Source organism: Brassica oleracea, chromosome C7 (genome assembly GCF_000695525.1).
Source record: "Brassica oleracea var. oleracea cultivar TO1000 chromosome C7, BOL, whole genome shotgun sequence".
In the NCBI taxonomy this organism is placed as follows: domain Eukaryota; kingdom Viridiplantae; phylum Streptophyta; class Magnoliopsida; order Brassicales; family Brassicaceae; genus Brassica; species Brassica oleracea.
The window spans coordinates 46,396,937-46,414,669 of NC_027754.1; the positions used below are offsets into that span (position 1 = coordinate 46,396,937).

Below are 17,733 nucleotides of genomic sequence, written 5' to 3' on the forward strand. Positions count from 1 at the left end.
ACAAAAGTCCATATCAGCCACATATACATAAAAGCCTCTCTCTCTTTCTTTTTATTTCGATCTTTCTCCGGCGAGCGATGACTTCCTTATCTACGCCTCCGTCACAAAGCCTCGCCTTCTCCCCCGCCGCCACGTCATCTAGACTCACTCCCGCCAAAAGACCGTTTTACCCTCACCGTCTCTCCGATCCTACCTCCCTCTGCCGTTGTTCCTCCGGTGGCAATCCATCATCCTCCTCCGATGATGATGGTAATCCTAGATGGGACGCTGCGATTCAGGATGTTCTCAAGAGCGCCATCAAACGGTTTGATTCGGTTATGAGCTGGTACGGCAATCAGGAGAAGGATGCTGGAGACGGCGTCGTTTCCGGTGGGAATGTCAAGAGAGAGGAGGAAAGTGATTGGGATTGGGAGCGGTGGAAGAAGCATTTTGAACATGTTGATGATCAAGACCGTCTTCTCTCCGTCCTAAAGGTATAAACTTTCTTACACCAAAGTTTTCATTTCGAACAAAAGAGTGTTGTAGAAAGTGTGTAAAGTTGAGATTTTGTGATTTGGGTACAGTCTCAATTGAATGGAGCCGTTAAACGAGAAGATTACGAAGATGCTGCGAGGCTCAAGGTGGCTATTGCAGCTGCATCTGCAAACGACTCTGTTGGCAGAGTCATGTCCAGCTTCAATGTATAAACTCTCTACTCTCTAAAATGTCAATCATAGTCTCTTAACACAAACTTCACTTCATTTGATTCTGAAAGATGTTTTTGTTGTTGTGTGTATGTGGTAGAGAGCTGTTCTTGAAGAGCGTTACAAGGATGCAGTATACTTGCGAGACAAAGCTGGCGCTGGGTTGGTGAGCTCGTTATCTGTTTTCGTTTATATAATTGTGGTTTAGTATTTCCTTATAGGTGTAGAGAGCTTTCTTCTTGTTTTTAATGTATTGCATTGTCTTCTCTATATGGCTTGTAGGTAGGGTGGTGGTCCGGTATTGCGGAAGATGTCAAAGATCCTTTTGGTCTTATTGTTCAAATCACCGCAGAGCATGGAAGATATGTGGCAAGAAGTTATAATCCTCGGTAATAACTTATTATTCTATCTATAGTGTATCAAAAAGCTTAGTTTCTCTATGTTATTTGTTGTTTTGGAACACTGTTTTATATGAAAATCCTTTCTCTCTCAGGCAACTTAGTACATCTGCTGCGGGTGCTCCTCTTTTTGAAATCTTTCTCACACTCGATGCAAAAGGCAACTACAAAAAACAGGTTTATTCCCGTCTTAACTTAAGTCGTATGTAGTTACTCTCTAGTTTGAGTTTGTGACTTGTGATATTCGTTTATTCGATGAATTTGGTTCTTTACTGGAATCTGACCTTTTAGTCGATAGCAAATTGCTCTCTAAGTTGGCTCATGACGAACTTGCTTCTTTCAGGCAGTGTACCTAAAATGGAAGGAGATTTTTGCAGACGTTCCAACTATACCTACAAGAAGTCCGAATACTCCCAGGCTTTTGACTCCGCCTGTATGGAAGGAAGATACAGGTAATCTTGCCGTCGAGCCTAGTGATGATGAAGAAGAGAGTGACAACTCAGACGACGATTCTGATCTCCTTGATGAATCTTCTGGTTTCCAGACTTTCCTGCAAGATATGATCCCTGGTGTCAAAGTCAAGGTCATGAAAGTGAACTCCCCTGGAAAGGTGGACAAAGATTTCATCTCTAAAGTTATTGAGCAGATAGCTGATGATGAAGAGAGTGATTTTGATATAGAAGATATAGTTGTGGAAGAAGAAACTAAGGCTGAAACTGAAACAGATGAAAAAGGCGCTGATATTGAATTGGAATCTGTGACAGATGAAGTCATTGACAGCAACGGAGTGAAGGAAATAGCAGTTAAGTTTGTGATAAGTGACATTGTTGGTAGACTTTCTGGACACCAACCTCTTAAAGAGTCACTTAGATCCCCTGCCAATCTTGAATCTGTGGAGAAGTCTTCGTTTCATCTTCGGTTAGAGAAGGATTTAAACGTACAACAAGAGTCCAAAGGTGTGGAAGGTACATTAGTTGATGGGAAAGGTAACCGCCAAAGTAGACGCAGGATTGATAACATTATGGTTGATCTGGCCAAATCCATTGAGAAAGAGAAGAAGATTTCTGTCAAGGTTTGTTTTGCTCTGTGTGTGCTTTGGCTTATTTTGTTCCTTATTGTTTCTTATTTTAGAAACTTTGCTTTGCAGATGCTTAAGGAGGTTGGGGAGCTGTTAAGCCTCACTCTCAGCCAGGCTCAGAACCGTCAACAGTTGTCTGGTTTGACGAGATTCCGTCGCATTGATGTGACACCATCGCTAGATCCTCTAAATGGTGAGTGAATAAATTGATAGAACTTGAAAAATGGAAATGGGTTCTACAAGTTGATATGGCTCGTTTAGCTGTTAGAAGTTACATTCTTTTTGTGACTAATGGGTTGGTGCAACCCTTCCCTATAAGTATATATTTGTTTTTTTCACAGCAACTCTCATTATGGAATGGATTCTGAAAACTTATGTTCATCTCTATCCAGGGCTATATATTGGCGCACATGGGCTTAATACATCAGAAGTGATTCATTTAAAACGCAAATTTGGCCAGTGGAAAGGTGGAAAGGAGTCTAAGAAGTCAAAGGATATTGAATTTTATGAATATGTTGAAGCTGTGAAACTAACTGGAGATCCTTATGTGCCTGCTGGGAAGGTTAGTTTCTTTGTTTGTTCTAGTATATGAGGTATTAGCACAAATATGGAAACTCTTAGTTTAAATGGTCAGTGGAAAGAGCTTGTGCCTGCTTACAGTAGTTGAAGGTGAAAGCTAATAGAAGAATGAAATAGCATATTACGTTACCAATCATGGTTCCTTCATTTACTTTTATGACACAAGAAAGGAAAGGTCATAACGGGTGGCCTTATAAAAGTGGTATGTGATGATAGGTAGCCTTTCGCGCAAAGATTGGTAGACGTTATGAGCTTCCACATAGAGGTCTCATCCCTGAAGAATTTGGAGTGGTATGCTTACAACACTATCCAAATTTATCATTTAACTCTATTTTGTGTAGCATCATAATGGAGTTTTTCTTTGAATATATAGATTGCTAGATACAAAGGACAAGGTAGGCTTGCTGATCCTGGATTTCGTAATCCAAGATGGGTGGACGGCGAGCTTGTTATCCTGGATGGCAAGGTTCCTCTCCTCATCTCTCACTAAACTTAAAACTAGCTTTTTGATGTTCCAAACTCAAATGTTTTGAGTGATATGTTTGTTAAATTGTATGGGTTTTGATGCAGTATGTTAAAGGAGGACCTGTCGTTGGATTTGTCTATTGGGCACCTGAATATCACTTTGTTATGTTCTTCAACCGCCTGAAGCTTCAAGCCTAGTGCTTTTTTTTGTCTTCTCGCTCTACAATCGAGGAAGAGTTTTCTTCTGGTTATACACATTGTAAGTTTACTCAGAAAGGTGATTAGAATGGTTTCACTATTTGTAGATTCATGGAATCAACTTATGCCTAAGATAAGATTAGGTCAAGTTCAGGGTTCACTCTTTATCTTTCTGGACCAGTAATGAGCTTGGCTTAAGGCACCTAGATTACGGCCAGAATTAACACGGCAGAGTATGTGATCATGCAGTGAAGTAGTCGGATTCTGAGACTTTTTGTCAGAAAAGAAACTGGATTGTAAGGTTGGAGAAGTAGGTATAGATATGTGTAAATTTAATGTATGTTCACTTCTCAGAGATTGCTACTCGGATGTAAACATGATAAAGAGTTGTTCTAATGTACATTTTCAGTCTATACAACGCAGGAATCTTGGTCTTGTTAGATGTCTTTTGTTGCAACAACTGGAAAAGAACACAAGCTTATAATATGTGATTCCAATAGGGAGAAACATCAAAGGAAACGATTGATCTTAGAGTTTTATCATTCCATTACACAGAAAAAAAGAAAGAAAATGGGCAACTCAGGAAGTGGCTGCGGTGGAGGTGGTCGGAGAGTGATCTCAACCTTGTCGTGAACGCCTTGGAGCAAGAGTTCTCCAGGGAATGCCACTATCTTGCGCTTCTTATCGGCTCTCGAAGTCCCAACCAAAGCTTCAAAGATGTTGGCACATTGATCGTCATTAAACAAGACTCCAAACGTTATCTAATTCCTCCACAAATCAAAATCGTCAGGATCTTTTATGTTTTCAGTAAACATTTCACATCAAGATTTTAGATCTCAGAGAAGAGTAGGTGGAAATGAGGATACAGATTCCACATAAAATCTAAGAGCATCCACGAAGACTTGAGGATAAATAGAGAGAAAGACCTTATAAGAACCAAGACGATGGATCTCTTCCGCAAGCTCCTCTTCTACTAAAAGACCCCAACATCCCTTTCACATTTTCCTTACACAACATACACTCAACTGGTTGAACTAATCTCACTTATGTCCTTTTCATCTACACTTGCGTATTTTGCGAATAAGATTCTAAAATACCCTCTTAACAATATCCCGAAAAAGCTTCCCTTTTAATCAAAAATTGAAAAGTATATTCCTCATGGACCTTGTAGAACACGGTGTAACAAGAGCTTGATGATTAAGCAAAACTATAGATATATAATAATTAACTTCAAATAAATAAAATAAAAATGTCATCTTTATCATTCATAATACTTTAGAGAGAGAGGAGGCATCTCTATCTGTCTTCTCCCAACACAGTACCCACGAAATCGACCCAAAGTCTCCACCTTTCGATCCAATCCATGGCCGTTGAACAAGTAACCGACGACTCTCCTCCCTCTTCCACTCCCAAAGCCTCGCCTTTAGGATCCTCCGTGATTCCCATCGTCAACAAGCTTCAAGACATATTCGCTCAGCTCGGAAGCCACTCTTCGATCGAGCTTCCTCAGGTAGCCGTCGTCGGGAGCCAGAGCAGCGGCAAGTCCAGCGTCCTCGAAGCTCTCGTCGGCAGAGACTTCCTCCCTCGCGGCAACGACATCTGCACTCGCCGACCTCTCGTCCTCCAGCTAGTCCAGACCAAAAGCAAGTCTAGTGGAGGATCATCCGACGACGAGTGGGGAGAGTTCCTCCACTTGCCTAGCAACCATCGTATCTACGACTTCTCAGAGATTCGCCGCGAAATTGAGGTACTTTTTGGATTCATATCATACCCTTTGTATTGCCTTTTTAAAGTTACAATCTTTTTTTTTTTGTGTAGGCTGAGACGAATAGGTTAGCAGGTGGGAACAAAGGTGTTAAGGACAAGCAGATTCGTTTGAAGATATTTTCTCCCAATGTGTTGGATATCACGCTTGTTGATCTTCCTGGGATCACTAAGGTGCCTGTGGGTGACCAGCCGACTGATATTGAAGCGCGTATTAGAACCATGATCTTGTCTTACATCAAGCAGCCTAGCTGTTTGATACTGGCTGTTACTCCTGCTAATTCGGATTTGGCGAACTCGGATGCGCTTCAGATTGCAAGGAACGCTGATCCTGATGGTAAGTAGAAGACTAATGATCTGTTTAATGGGCTTTTACTGACGTTACTCATCTTTACTTTTTACTGTCTCCAGGTCACAGAACTATAGGTGTTATCACAAAGGTACATATGCTTACTATCATTGTAGTTTGGTTCTGTTTTTCCTTTATTTAAGTATGTTTGGTCTCGATGTTTGCAGTTGGATATCATGGACAAAGGAACGGATGCTCGTAATCTACTTCTTGGAAACGTTGTGCCTTTACGACTTGGATATGTGGGAGTCGTAAACCGTTGTCAGGAGGTAAAGCTGTGGTCTTGTGCTGATATGTCTTACGTTTGTCTTGCTTTAATATAGTATTCCGACTCTTCCTTTAATTTTTTTACTATTCTTCATGTATTTGTACTTCGACTACTTAGACTCAAACCACATCAGACCAATGCTGGTGATGGATTATTTATGTGGCTCTGCATTCACACAGCGTTTAAACTTTCTTTGGTCTTGATAAACAGGATATTTTACTAAACCGTTCAGTCAAGGATGCACTAACCGCAGAAGAGAAGTTCTTCCAGAGTCGTCCAGTATGATTTCATCAATTTTCCCACTCCCTTCCTGATATTCTTTCGATTTGTCCTGATTCGAGTTTTTTTTGGGGTATCTCACAGGCTTATCATGGTCTTGCTGATCGTGTGGGTATCCCTCAGCTAGCTAAGAAGCTAAATCAGGTATGCATGATGAACTTTTTTTGTTGTTACTGACTAGTTTCTTTTCCTTTTAATAGTTTTCGTATCTGGTATTGGTATGTATTATATTAGACCATGACTAATAGAAGCTAGCCTTTCTGTTGCATGTTTTTCTAGATTCTTGTTCAGCATATCAAGGCTCTGCTTCCTGATTTGAAATCACGTATAAGTAATGCTTTGGTCGCTACAGCTAAGGAGCATCAAAGCTATGGTGAAATTACAGAGTCCAGGGTATGTGTTCATTACCCAATTTGCGGCTCATCTACTGATTTTTTTTGTTAACAATGACACTGGTATTGGCTTTGGTAACGTACCATTTGTTCCACTTTATAATGTCTTTTGCTCAATCTTTTCGTTTTGAGTAGAAATTTTCTCTTCCAGACTATTTGCTCATGCATAAGCCCTCTCTGTTCATGACATTCATGGAGTATTTTATTTTTAGACTACAACATAAAAGAATCTACATCTGGTAGAACTTTCATTCGAAGGTGTTCTTATTTGTAGAATATTGTTGGCCAATATGTAGTTAGCTTATTCTAAATATTTACATTTTAAATCGAAAATCGTAATATGCTTCTTTTTCATTTCTTTATGAATTGCTTAGTCTTTTGAACTTATCTTATTCTTTGGGTCTTTACTGTCCTTGAAATCTGTAGGCTGGTCAAGGAGCTCTTCTCCTCAACTTTCTTTCAAAATACTGTGAAGGTAATATCTAAAGAAGATATTTTAGTTGAGACAATGGCTCTTTGTTTTATGTTTTTTTTTAGCTGATAGTGAACCTCATGGTTAACTTTTTGAAACAGCATACTCTTCATTGTTGGAAGGGAAAAGTGAAGAAATGTCTACATCCGAGCTCTCCGGAGGAGCAAGAATTCACCATATTTTCCAATCAATCTTTGTTAAGAGTTTGGAGGTTCGCTTGCACAACTTTAGCCTTTTCTAATCAATTCTTACTTAATCTGTATATGCTTCCCGAGCTACTGAGGTGGATTTCTTTTTGAATTTAGACTGATGAACTTCCTTTACATTGCTTTTCAGGAGGTTGATCCGTGCGAAGACTTGACAGATGATGATATTCGGACTGCGATCCAGAATGCAACTGGTCCAAGATCCGCATTATTTGTTCCGGCCGTAGTTTTCGTGATTTTTTTCTAAGCATGTTTGGATGCATATCTAATTATAATCTATTGACTTCAATCTTTTCTGCATAGGTTCCATTTGAAGTTCTTGTAAGGAGGCAGATATCTCGTTTGTTAGATCCTAGCCTGCAGTGTGCCAGGTTCATTTTTGATGAGCTCATAAAGGTGAGGTTTGTTTTTTGGTTGTTGATAAATATGATAATCTTAGTTTCATTTTCTTCACAAATTTGAATTTCTTTACAGATTAGCCATAAATGTATGATGAATGAGTTGCAGCGCTTCCCTGTCCTGAGAAAGCGCATGGATGAGGTTATAGGGGATTTCCTGCGAGGAGGTCTTGAACCCTCAGAAGCAATGATCGGGGATCTCATTGATATGGAGGTATGTATAATGTATTAGAGATCCCTATGATAATTGATGTCATTTACCCCAGAATAAATTATCAGTTGAGATCATGTATTGTCTATAAGGAGCAATAACTGATTTTTTTTCTCATGTTGGTTGATTAGGAGCCGCTTTTAGCTTAAGAAGTTGTTATTTCTCCTTTTGTTGGTCGACCAGTTTCTTATAAAATCTGAACTAAATTATTACTGCGGGTGGTCTTGATTGCTTCAATGGTAATGTCAATGTCTTGCGTGTTGTTTGCAGATGGATTACATAAACATTTCACATCCAAATTTTATTGGTGGAACCAAGGCCGTGGAGGCTGCAATGCAACATGTGAAGTCTTCTAGGATTCCCCATCCTGTGGCACGACCAAAGGTATGAAGTACGCTGAACAACTTAAATGAAAATTAGGTTAGTGTTTCTTATACGTTTAATTTAATGTAGCAGGATACAGTGGAGCCTGATAGAACATCTTCTCAGGTGAAGTCTCGATCTTTTCTCGGAAGACAAGCTAATGGAATTGTTGTGGATCAGGTAATGTTATAGTTCTATCTATATATCTTCATGCACTTGGCACTAACGCCCATGAGCAAATTTGAAATTGTCAAGCCAAAGAGTTGTTATTTGACGCTTTCTCCATTACATGTTCCCAGGGAGTTGTCTCTGCAGATGCTGAAAAAGCTGCACCAGCTGGTAATGTTCTAATGCTGTCATGTTTAGCTTTCCATTGCATTCAACAAATAAATAAACTGTGGTTTTGTTGATCAATTGATTCTTTATAGCAAATGCAAGTGAATCAAGGTGGGGCATTCCTTCCATTTTCCGAGGGAGTAATAACCAGGGAGCCACCAAAGAAAACATCTTAAACAAACCGTTCAGTGAAGATGTTGAGGATACGTCTCAGAACAACTCATCGATGATCTACCTAAAGGAGGTGTGTCTTCTGTGCTGTCATAGGTTCAATCATACACATTACCCACATACATGTTTTACCTATTCAACTCATGCTGTTTCCTTTGCTTGCCTGAAGCCCCCGGCTGTCTTGAGGCCATCCGAAACCCATACAGAACAGGAAGATATTGAAATTCAGATAACAAAGCTGTTACTTAAATCATACTATGACATTGTGAGGAAGAACATTGAGGACTTAGTACCAAAAGCAATCATGCATTTCCTGGTAAGTACTTCATACCTCCCCAAAGTTAGTTGCAGCAACTCAACTTACATATGAAAAGCATTTTTTGTTGTCTTGAAAGTAACTGAGCTCTGTAGATATTGATACCATTTCTATATCATGCTCAGGTAAACCACACGAAACGTGAGCTGCACAATGTCTTCATCAAGAAGCTTTACAGGTGATGCATGTGTTTTCTGTTAGTACTTCACATCTGTGTTTGTATAGTTTCTTATTAATGAGTATTCATATCATTCTGGTGCAGGGAGAACTTATTTGAAGAAATGCTGCAAGAGCCAGATGAGATAGCAGGTAAGAGGAAACACACTCAGGAGACTCTCCACATTCTTCAGCAAGCTTACAGGGTATGTTCTCAGCTTAGACCTAACTCTCCACATTAGTTTGGTTCAGCAAAAAACATTCTTATGTATGTTCTATATAATCATATGGTTTTGCGTGTTAAGCAGACACTAGACGAGTTGCCTTTGGAAGCAGGATCAGTCTCCAATGGTGGTACCGATACAACAGGCGTGTCGAAATATCTGGACTTGCCGACATCTTCTTCGATGTATTCAATGAGCAGTTCACCATACTCAGCATCTCGAGGTAATGGAAGAAGATACAGAAGAGCAGGAGATCAACACCAAAACGGATATGGATTCTGACATGATCCAGAATCAATATATCTGACTTTTGATAAATGATAAAACGCATTTTCACTCGGTTAATGACTCTCATCAGGTATTTAGTATAATTAAGTTATGCGTTGGCAAAATGAAGAAAGTTATATAAGAGAATGGGACAACGGGTGTTGGAGTCAGCATTGGGTTTGACTGGGGAGAGAGTAAGAAGGTGATATAGTAGTTCCTATTGGGTTCAGATGCTCCATGTAATGTAACAATAACAGGAAGCAAACTCTTGCACTCTACATATTTTTGAATTGGTTCAAAAATAATGTACCCTATTTGAGTTCCCTCACAACTTTGTTGAATATCGATAAAGGTTTTTGTATGAATTACATAAACTAGTACGAATTAGGCAAAACAACTTGCAGTTGCTCAAGAAAATCAGCAACAGAAGCAGAGGAAATGGATTATGAATCCATCTTTGTCAACGTGTATTTGTATTGGCTAAAGAACTCAGTTTGAAGGGGTATAAAATTTTATTACATAAATCTCATCATAACCAAAAAAAAAATAACACACACAAAGAGAGATCTAAATTTCTTTTTAAAGAAGTTCAATCAATGCATATAATGGTCGGGTCGCAGCAACATTCATCCACAAGGCAGCAACAACACATAGCCGCAAGTCTGCATCAACACACGAATTACAACAGAATCAATACAATATTCTCATAACGTTTCCATAACACGTTGAAAATATAAACCTTAGTCCTAACTCCTTAGTTATTTGCCACGCTAATTATAGAAACAAAATAGTCTAATGAAAGTCAGACACAACACTTACAGTCCCTCAAGGAAACCAGGTTTCTTTCTTGGCGGGGGCGGTGGTGGAGCATAGTACTGCGGTGGTACTCCAACTGGAGGCGGCGGGCCATGCGGGTAGTTTCCCGGAGCAGGGTAAGGGTAAGCATACTTTGGATCACTCATATTTTTGGTAGAGAAGCGATCAAATCACTGAAAAGGACTAATAAACTGTAGATTTTGCGTTGGGAAACGAAGGAAAATAATAGTAGACAGAGAGAGAGAAGACTGACTAAGATATTTAGAGCAGAAATAAGGGCTTGGTCGACGTGTATATTTATATTTGCCAAAAGAACACGGCTTCCTTCAAGGATGTTTCTTATACAAGTAATAATAAAAAGAATGTGTGGAGGAGAATTTGAGAATAATCTTGAAAGTACACACAAAGTTAACCTTTACAAAGCGGCGAAGAATAAGAGAGATATAAAAGACGTTTAGGAATCAAATGCTTTGGTGGAATGGAACATTCGACACAGTTCTAGAGATGAGAGGAAGCATCGGTGGTGATGCAATCAAAGTGTTTGCTTTTGTTTTGGAGTTTCTTTTAATATTATTCTCTCACTTCTTTCCAGAGCGTTCGGTTATATTCCTCAAAAACGTGTTCACACATTCTACACTTTATTTTTTCTGTTGTAATAATATCTTCTTCCCCATAAACTTATTAATGAAACCACTTGAGGATGTTTTGATATCTAAGAAAACTTTATTAATCGTATCAACTGAACTTAAAACTGTTATCGGACACATCAAAGCACTCCAAGAAGTAAATGTGAACAAACACAACAAAAGAGCTTCTACTTCTGATCGATTCCACTTGGCCATGTCTGATTCTTTACCGGCTCGAGAATAGCTTCAACCTCAGACAAAGTTTCTTGATCCATACCCAAATCTTCAAGCTCTCTAACTGCTGCAACATTTTCTTCTACCTGATTCAAAATAAAAGCACACATTGTTTTCATATCTCAACTTCAAAGGGAAAAAAAATTGGGATTGATTTGAGATTTGAGTACCTGTGAGACAGAGCTCATTCCAACCAACACTGATGAAACCTCCTTGTTTGCCAAACTGTACTGCAACGCCAACTTTGTGATCTTCTTACCCTTTGATTTACAATGAGCAGCAGCGGCTTTGCAAGCAGACTACACAAAAACAATAAAAGTATAACAAAGAATCTAACCATCTATGGTTAATAGAATACTACATGCAACGGAGTGTTCTATGACAATGGTATGTGTCAATACCTTGAGCTCAGGGGAAGCAGGATGCCATTCAGGACCACCTTGTTCCGTAAGGAGACCCATAGCCAATGGAGAAGCACTAATCACACCCACACCTTTCCCCTTCAAGTAAGGTATCAAATCCACCAACGTCGAATCATTCACACCGTAATGGCAGTACGATAGTATCACATCAACCGTCCCTGGAGGCACTCTATCAAGAACGTAAGTGAAAATATCTAACGGGAGACCAGTGATACCGATGAACCGTGTCTTCCCTTCACGTTTCAGTTTCTGGAGCGCAGGGATTGTTTCACTCACAATCTGTCAGACATGAAACAACAATTAGCAAACGTTAACACAGACAGTGAAAGTAATTAAACCAAGAGAGAGTCAAAAACCTGGTCAAGAGACCCGAACTCAATGTCGTGGCAGTGAAGTATGTCAACGTAATCTAGCTGAAGCCTCTCCAAGCTCTCGTCGATGCTCTTCGTTACTCTCTCAGCGCTGAAGTCAAAACCTTCTTCGTAACGTCCACACTTGGTTGCAACAATGTAGTCGCTTCTAGGGACTTGTAGTGCCTTGAGTCCTTTACCAAGCATCTTCTCCGATAGTGTTCCTCCATAATACCTTCACAAAATCAAAACTTTCAAGAATCCAAATCACTCAAGTCTACTAATCATTCTGACAATTATCGACTATGAATCAGTAAGTTCTTCAGATGAAGAGAGATAGAATAAGTGATTATTACGGGGAAGTGTCGAAGAAGTTAATGCCTTGTCGGAACGCCTCGCGTACGGTGGCGACTGCATCGACTTCGGCGACTGGACCGAAGACGCTTCCGAGGGGAGAAGCGCCAAAGCCAACAGAGCTAACTTTGAGGCCTGTGTTTCCCAGAGGACGAAGCTCCATCTTGGCCTGAGGAATCGACATCGTTAAAAAGATCGACACAAAAGTGGTTCTCTCGAAAAAAAAACTGATGCAACTGGGGAGATGGATAGATATATGGTTGAGAGAAGAGAATACAAGCTTACACCTGTTATTTTTCTTATGCAAATGGTTGCTTAAGTTCTCGAAATTACGGTTATACCCTTTTCGATCGAGATTACGGCTATACCCTTTTCGATCGAGATTACGGCTTCGTTTACATGGTATAGAAATCAATCGTACCTCTGTAGTTCTAGACTTCTATAATATTTTTTGGAACTATATGCTTTTCTCGTTCTCATTTTTTTTTTCCTAAATATTAAGTTATGGTTGAACTATTGATTCATAGTTTTTTTTTAGAGAAACTATTGATTCAGAGTGTATTATCTAGTACGTGATACACTTGGGATCTTGGATGTTCTACGCTCATTTATGGTTAACTTTATCCAAACATATTACTTTTCATTACTTATGGGTGGAACCCACCATAAAAACAGAAAACGGAGCGCTTATATTGCCTGATTAGGCGTCGCTGCTTGAGTTTTTCGCGGGTCCCACTGACACGTGGCGACCCGCGACTGGTTCGCTTTTAATTTTTTTTTTTTTTTAAACAGAGAAAAGAACTAAAAAAAACTAAAAAAAAAAATAAGCACCCCACTTGGGGTGCTAGGTTAATGATGGTCTTAGATGTTCAACGCTAATCACTTTTTTTGGTCAAAAATGTCTTCTGCTCAGTCTTCAAATCTCGGAGTCACCACTTAAAACGGGTGCGACTGTTCTCTGTTTACTGTTATCGAAGCCCTCTCCTATGGAACAAGACCAAGTCCCCCTCATCCTCCGCCAGGATTCGATGGTTCAATCCTTCTCCTCATCCAGCCTTCTGGATTGGGTCCGGATCCCGATCCGTACCCTCTCTTGCTTCAGGCGGTCCTCCATGCTCAGAGATTCCAGCCTTGAGGTATGTAATCAATCAAAATATTTTTGTGATAATTGTCTGATCTTCCAGGTAAAGAGCAGTGGTTGGTGGGTATTTCCAGAGCTCACCGGAACAAGCTAGATGGCCATCGAGACAAGTCGGAGGAGGAGACTGTTCTCCACCATAACAGGTTTCCAAGCAAGACTGGAAAGAATATAACTTAACGAAGGTGAGAGTATTACGCAGACAACACAACCTTATCAAGCTTTGAAGAAATAGATCTGGTCGCCGGAATGGAATCGCAGTGTGGCTGCGGTCGTTTACGGTGTGGGTCTTCTTCAGCCAGGCGCTTCATCGCTGAGGTTGAGTTAAATAGATTTATAGATCTGAAGAGCTGATGAGAGCAGACATCATGGAGGATGAAAAGATGGAGAGTGGTATCGTCTGAAACAATTATCCAGGAGTCCCCGGAGAAGAGGTCCACTCTGATGAACTCCGACCAACAGTACGAGGCCACAGAGATCTCTACCAGTAGTGTTGACAGTAGATCCAGAGCAGCAAAGTTGAAAGAAACCATAAGAGATACAAGACATAAGTGAATTAAAGATGGAGTCGTGGCTAGGAAAGACTGGCAGAGGCGATGCCGGCGTGCGGCTGCACCACCGGCATCGGAGAACATGTTGAAATTTGAAAACTCGATAACCGTGCCCGAGAGAAAAGCCGTTTTAGACTAGTGTTTATAAGCAGCAAACAGAGAGTAAAGAAACAAAAGTAGACGCACCTGCGATTAAAACTTGAAGGTGCTAAGAAAGTGGATGAGGAAGAAGAGATCATAGAACAAGATAGTTGATGAATCAATGACATTTTCACGCTAAGCTCAATGATTTCCTGGAAATGAGACAAGAAACGTGCTTTAAGTTTTAATCATGTAAAAAGGGAAGACAAGACTGATAGAAACTAGGCTCTTCTTGTTTGTGATTCATTTGAATACTATTAAAACATAATTTATGACTTAATTCATGTGTGATTTTTTTTTAATTTGGACCATCTTTAGAAAGTTGTTTAAATTATTTTTTGTATAAATATTTAAACTATTTAAATATTTTATAACAAACAAATCAAATAGATATTCCTATATTTTATCTCAAATTGTATCTGAATAAAAATCTTTTCATATCATTTTTACAATATAAAATATATTTCATTTTCATTAAAATAAAGCTTTTAAATATTCAATTAATTTCGTATTTGTTTAAAATAAATGTATATTTCATTTTTCAATTAAACAAAAATTTAATTTTTTTAGTTAATTTCGTGTTTATTTGAAAATTAAAAATATATTTCATTTTCATTAAAAATTTTGGAATATGTTAAAATATTATAGTTAGCCATGTAAAATAAATAATTATGTGTATAGAATAAAAATAATCATTTGCACGGTTGTGCGGGTCGATATCTAGTATGAATTGTTAGAAAGAAAATATATATCAGAGAATGAGAGGGAAAGACTCCTACATGGTCTTATGCATAAAGTGCATATATAGTAGTACTTGATTCCATAGGGATCTTGGATGTTCAAAGCTCATTTATGGTTAACTTTATTCAAAAAAAAAAACTCTTCATTACTGAAAGGGACAAATGAAGAATTAATCTATTAGTTCCTTTAAGATGAAAAATAGTTGGAGATGAATGAGAATTAAAGAATATATTGGCTGCAGAAAAAAAAAATATTTTTCCAAATGAATTTCTATTGGAATTAAGATATATAAAATTCAGGTAAGGAGTGTAACTATTTTATTCTGATCCTCATTACATTTTATTCTGATTCTCATTACATTTTATTCTGTTTTAAGAAATCATGTGAATACCAAAGACTTATATTTCTATGTTACTTTTGTTATGAAAATATGTTTTCTTATTGTTCATTGTGTCGGCATTCTATTTAAGTTGATGTTTAGTTGAATTAATTATTAATCTAATAAACAATGGAAAATTGTTAAACCATTTGAACTAAAAAAGGAAAGAAAGACAATTATACACTGATCAGGTCAGACCAACAATTAGAAACCGTTTTCACGATTTCACCTCTATTATAATAAGCAATTAACATCATCTCCATCCATTCACCTGACCTGGTAAAAGTCATAGTAATTAACAAGCATAAAACATAGAAGTTATCTAGAGTATAAAATATACATCAAGGAACGTAAAGTATTATAATGATTTGTATATCAAGTGTTTCGAAGTTTCTACTAGATAATAATATTTTTAAAACATACAAAATTATATGGAAAGATTTGAAGAAATTGTCTTGCATTTTAATACTTCTAAAATTGTGCAGTCAAATCAATAGTCTTAAACTTATTTACAAGTGGATACTTTTGTTAATTTACGGCTCTATGTTCTGACCCTTTCGCCAAATTGACTTTGTAAAACAGATTAAAATAAATTACTACAAACAAGTGTGTATTCGTTTGCCAAAAGCTATTTTCCAAGTGTAATACTTGCCCATAAAACAACTCCAATGTAAACAGTAAAGTGTACTATATATATCCTCGTTTGGAACCTACAAAACACACATTGTTTTCATATGTTAACTCCAGTGAGATTGATTTGAGATTTGAGTACCTGTGAGACACAGCTCATTCCAACCAACACTGATGAAATCTCCTTGTTTGCCAAACTGTACTTGTGATTTTTTTTTTAATTTAGACCACTCTTAGAAAGTTGTTTAAATTATTTTTTGTATAAATATTTCAGCTATTTAAATATTTTATAACAAACAAATCAAATAGATATTCCTATATTTTCTCTCAAATTGTACCTGAATAAAAATCTTTTCATATCATTTTTACAATATAAAATATATTTCATTTTCATTAAAATAAAACTTTTAAATATTCAATCAATTTCGTATTTGCTTAAAATAAATGTATATTTCATTTTTCAATTAAACAAAATTTTAATTTTTTAGTTAATTTCGTGTTTATTTGAAAATTAAATATATATTTCATTTTAACTAAAAAAACTTTTAAAATATCTAATTAATTTTTGTAATTATAACTAATCTCGCGTACAATATTTTACTAAATTTACGGTACTAATTTAATATAATAATTTTCAATTACATTTTTGATCCTTAATCAATAAGATTTTACAATTTACAATTTTATATCACATGATTTAATATATGCTATCACTGAAAATTTAAAACATATAAATTAAGTTATTGTATGTGAACTATAAATTTTTCGTGTTTTAAAATGTTATATTAAAAATTTTGGAATATGTTAAATATTATAGTTAGCCATGTAAAATAAATAATTATGTGTATAAAAATAAAAATAATCATCCGCACGGTTGTGCGGGTCGAGATCTAATATGTAGACATAATAAAAGTTGAAGTCATAGTAAGAAAAATATATGTAAGAAAGTACGGATTATAGCTAAAAATTTTAGTATATTTATATGCGATGGATTTTAAAATTAAATTGTATATTTGTTTGCATAAAGGTAAATTATAAATATAAGATTAAATGAAACATAAGCAATAGTCTAATAAAATATAAAAGGAACAATGTATCAGAAAACAAAAGAAAATGAAAAATAGAGACAAAATAACTGCTGTCAATAATGTCTTCAGAAGTCTTCGTTTGCGATCCTATTATGAGCAATAACAAAAAGATCATCTTGAGAAATTAAAAACATTATTTAACAAAATATGTGAATGCATGTATTACATCAATCGTAAAGCATCAATTTCTGAAACACCAGTGGGATCGAAGATAATTTTGGAAAACCCATCAATGTTAGTAACTTTCTTAAATCGGCCTTATTATGAAAGATGAAAAATATTAGCAAGATATACATATAATATCAGCTCCAAAAGATTTATTATATACAATAAATACAATAGATTACCTTGTCCCCAATTAATTTGCCAACACTATAAAACATAATACTATGTCTGCATCTATAGAAATCTATAAATCATTGAAAACATGAGCAAGTGCACCGTAAGCGATACACTTAATGACGGCGTTACTGTAAAAAAAAAGGGATCAAACCATGTGATACTATACAAGTTCTGGTCATGCAAATTTTATTTCACAAATATTCTCCGATCGATTAAGGTAAGTATTTCAATTCTTCGAATTTTGTTTCCTTGAATACGTTAATATTCACATTTTTCTTTTCTATAATAGATTTGATCCCGTGATTAATTCAATTGTGTTTCTTTTTAAATTTGAAGCATTAAGTTTTG

The 17,733-nt window shown here is 37.0% G+C and overlaps 3 protein-coding genes and 1 long non-coding RNA gene across 6 annotated transcripts; 2 read left to right on the forward strand and 2 right to left on the reverse strand.

The window, feature by feature from the left end:
• The first annotated feature begins 13 nt into the window (after positions 1-13).
• LOC106306454 (protein EXECUTER 1, chloroplastic-like) lies at positions 14-3,803 on the forward strand. 2 transcript variants are annotated; one of them, XR_001263151.1, is made up of 12 exons: positions 14-473; positions 564-680; positions 784-849; positions 966-1,072; positions 1,177-1,258; positions 1,425-2,153; positions 2,229-2,352; positions 2,552-2,721; positions 2,955-3,029; positions 3,112-3,204; positions 3,309-3,462; positions 3,583-3,803. XR_001263151.1 is itself a non-coding variant. In XM_013743081.1 (11 exons), exons 1-11 carry the CDS (start codon positions 78-80, stop codon positions 3,399-3,401), a joined length of 2,052 nt encoding a protein of 683 aa, XP_013598535.1. In that variant the 5' UTR covers positions 15-77; the 3' UTR covers positions 3,402-3,803. The 2 variants fall into 2 exon arrangements, 1 of the variants encoding a protein (XP_013598535.1); XM_013743081.1 differs by having other exon boundaries at positions 15-473; positions 3,309-3,803.
• Positions 3,804-4,648: 845 nt separating this feature from the next.
• Positions 4,649-10,120, forward strand: LOC106306294 (dynamin-related protein 3A-like). 2 transcript variants are annotated; one of them, XM_013742863.1, is made up of 20 exons: positions 4,649-5,148; positions 5,220-5,502; positions 5,577-5,605; positions 5,682-5,783; positions 5,993-6,061; positions 6,146-6,205; positions 6,341-6,454; positions 6,880-6,928; positions 7,027-7,136; positions 7,262-7,354; positions 7,435-7,527; positions 7,606-7,743; positions 8,011-8,124; positions 8,194-8,283; positions 8,403-8,442; positions 8,532-8,683; positions 8,780-8,926; positions 9,052-9,104; positions 9,189-9,288; positions 9,391-10,120. In XM_013742863.1, exons 1-20 carry the CDS (start codon positions 4,765-4,767, stop codon positions 9,586-9,588), a joined length of 2,418 nt encoding a protein of 805 aa, XP_013598317.1. In that variant the 5' UTR covers positions 4,649-4,764; the 3' UTR covers positions 9,589-10,120. The 2 variants fall into 2 exon arrangements, with proteins under 2 accessions (XP_013598317.1, XP_013598318.1); XM_013742864.1 differs by having other exon boundaries at positions 4,765-5,148; positions 8,197-8,283.
• LOC106306295 lies at positions 10,030-10,676 on the reverse strand. The gene is made up of 2 exons (XR_001263125.1): positions 10,393-10,676; positions 10,030-10,235 (listed from the first exon to the last, which is right to left on the reverse strand). It is a non-coding gene; the product is annotated as an uncharacterized LOC106306295 (long non-coding RNA).
• A 415-nt stretch (positions 10,677-11,091) lies between these two features.
• On the reverse strand, positions 11,092-12,622 carry LOC106303708 (L-galactose dehydrogenase). The gene is made up of 5 exons (XM_013740010.1): positions 12,378-12,622; positions 12,028-12,256; positions 11,651-11,950; positions 11,420-11,548; positions 11,092-11,335 (listed from the first exon to the last, which is right to left on the reverse strand). The coding sequence occupies exons 1-5, from the start codon at positions 12,557-12,559 to the stop codon at positions 11,204-11,206; spliced, it is 972 nt and encodes a 323-aa protein (XP_013595464.1). The 5' UTR covers positions 12,560-12,622; the 3' UTR covers positions 11,092-11,203.
• Positions 12,623-17,733: the final 5,111 nt, after the last annotated feature.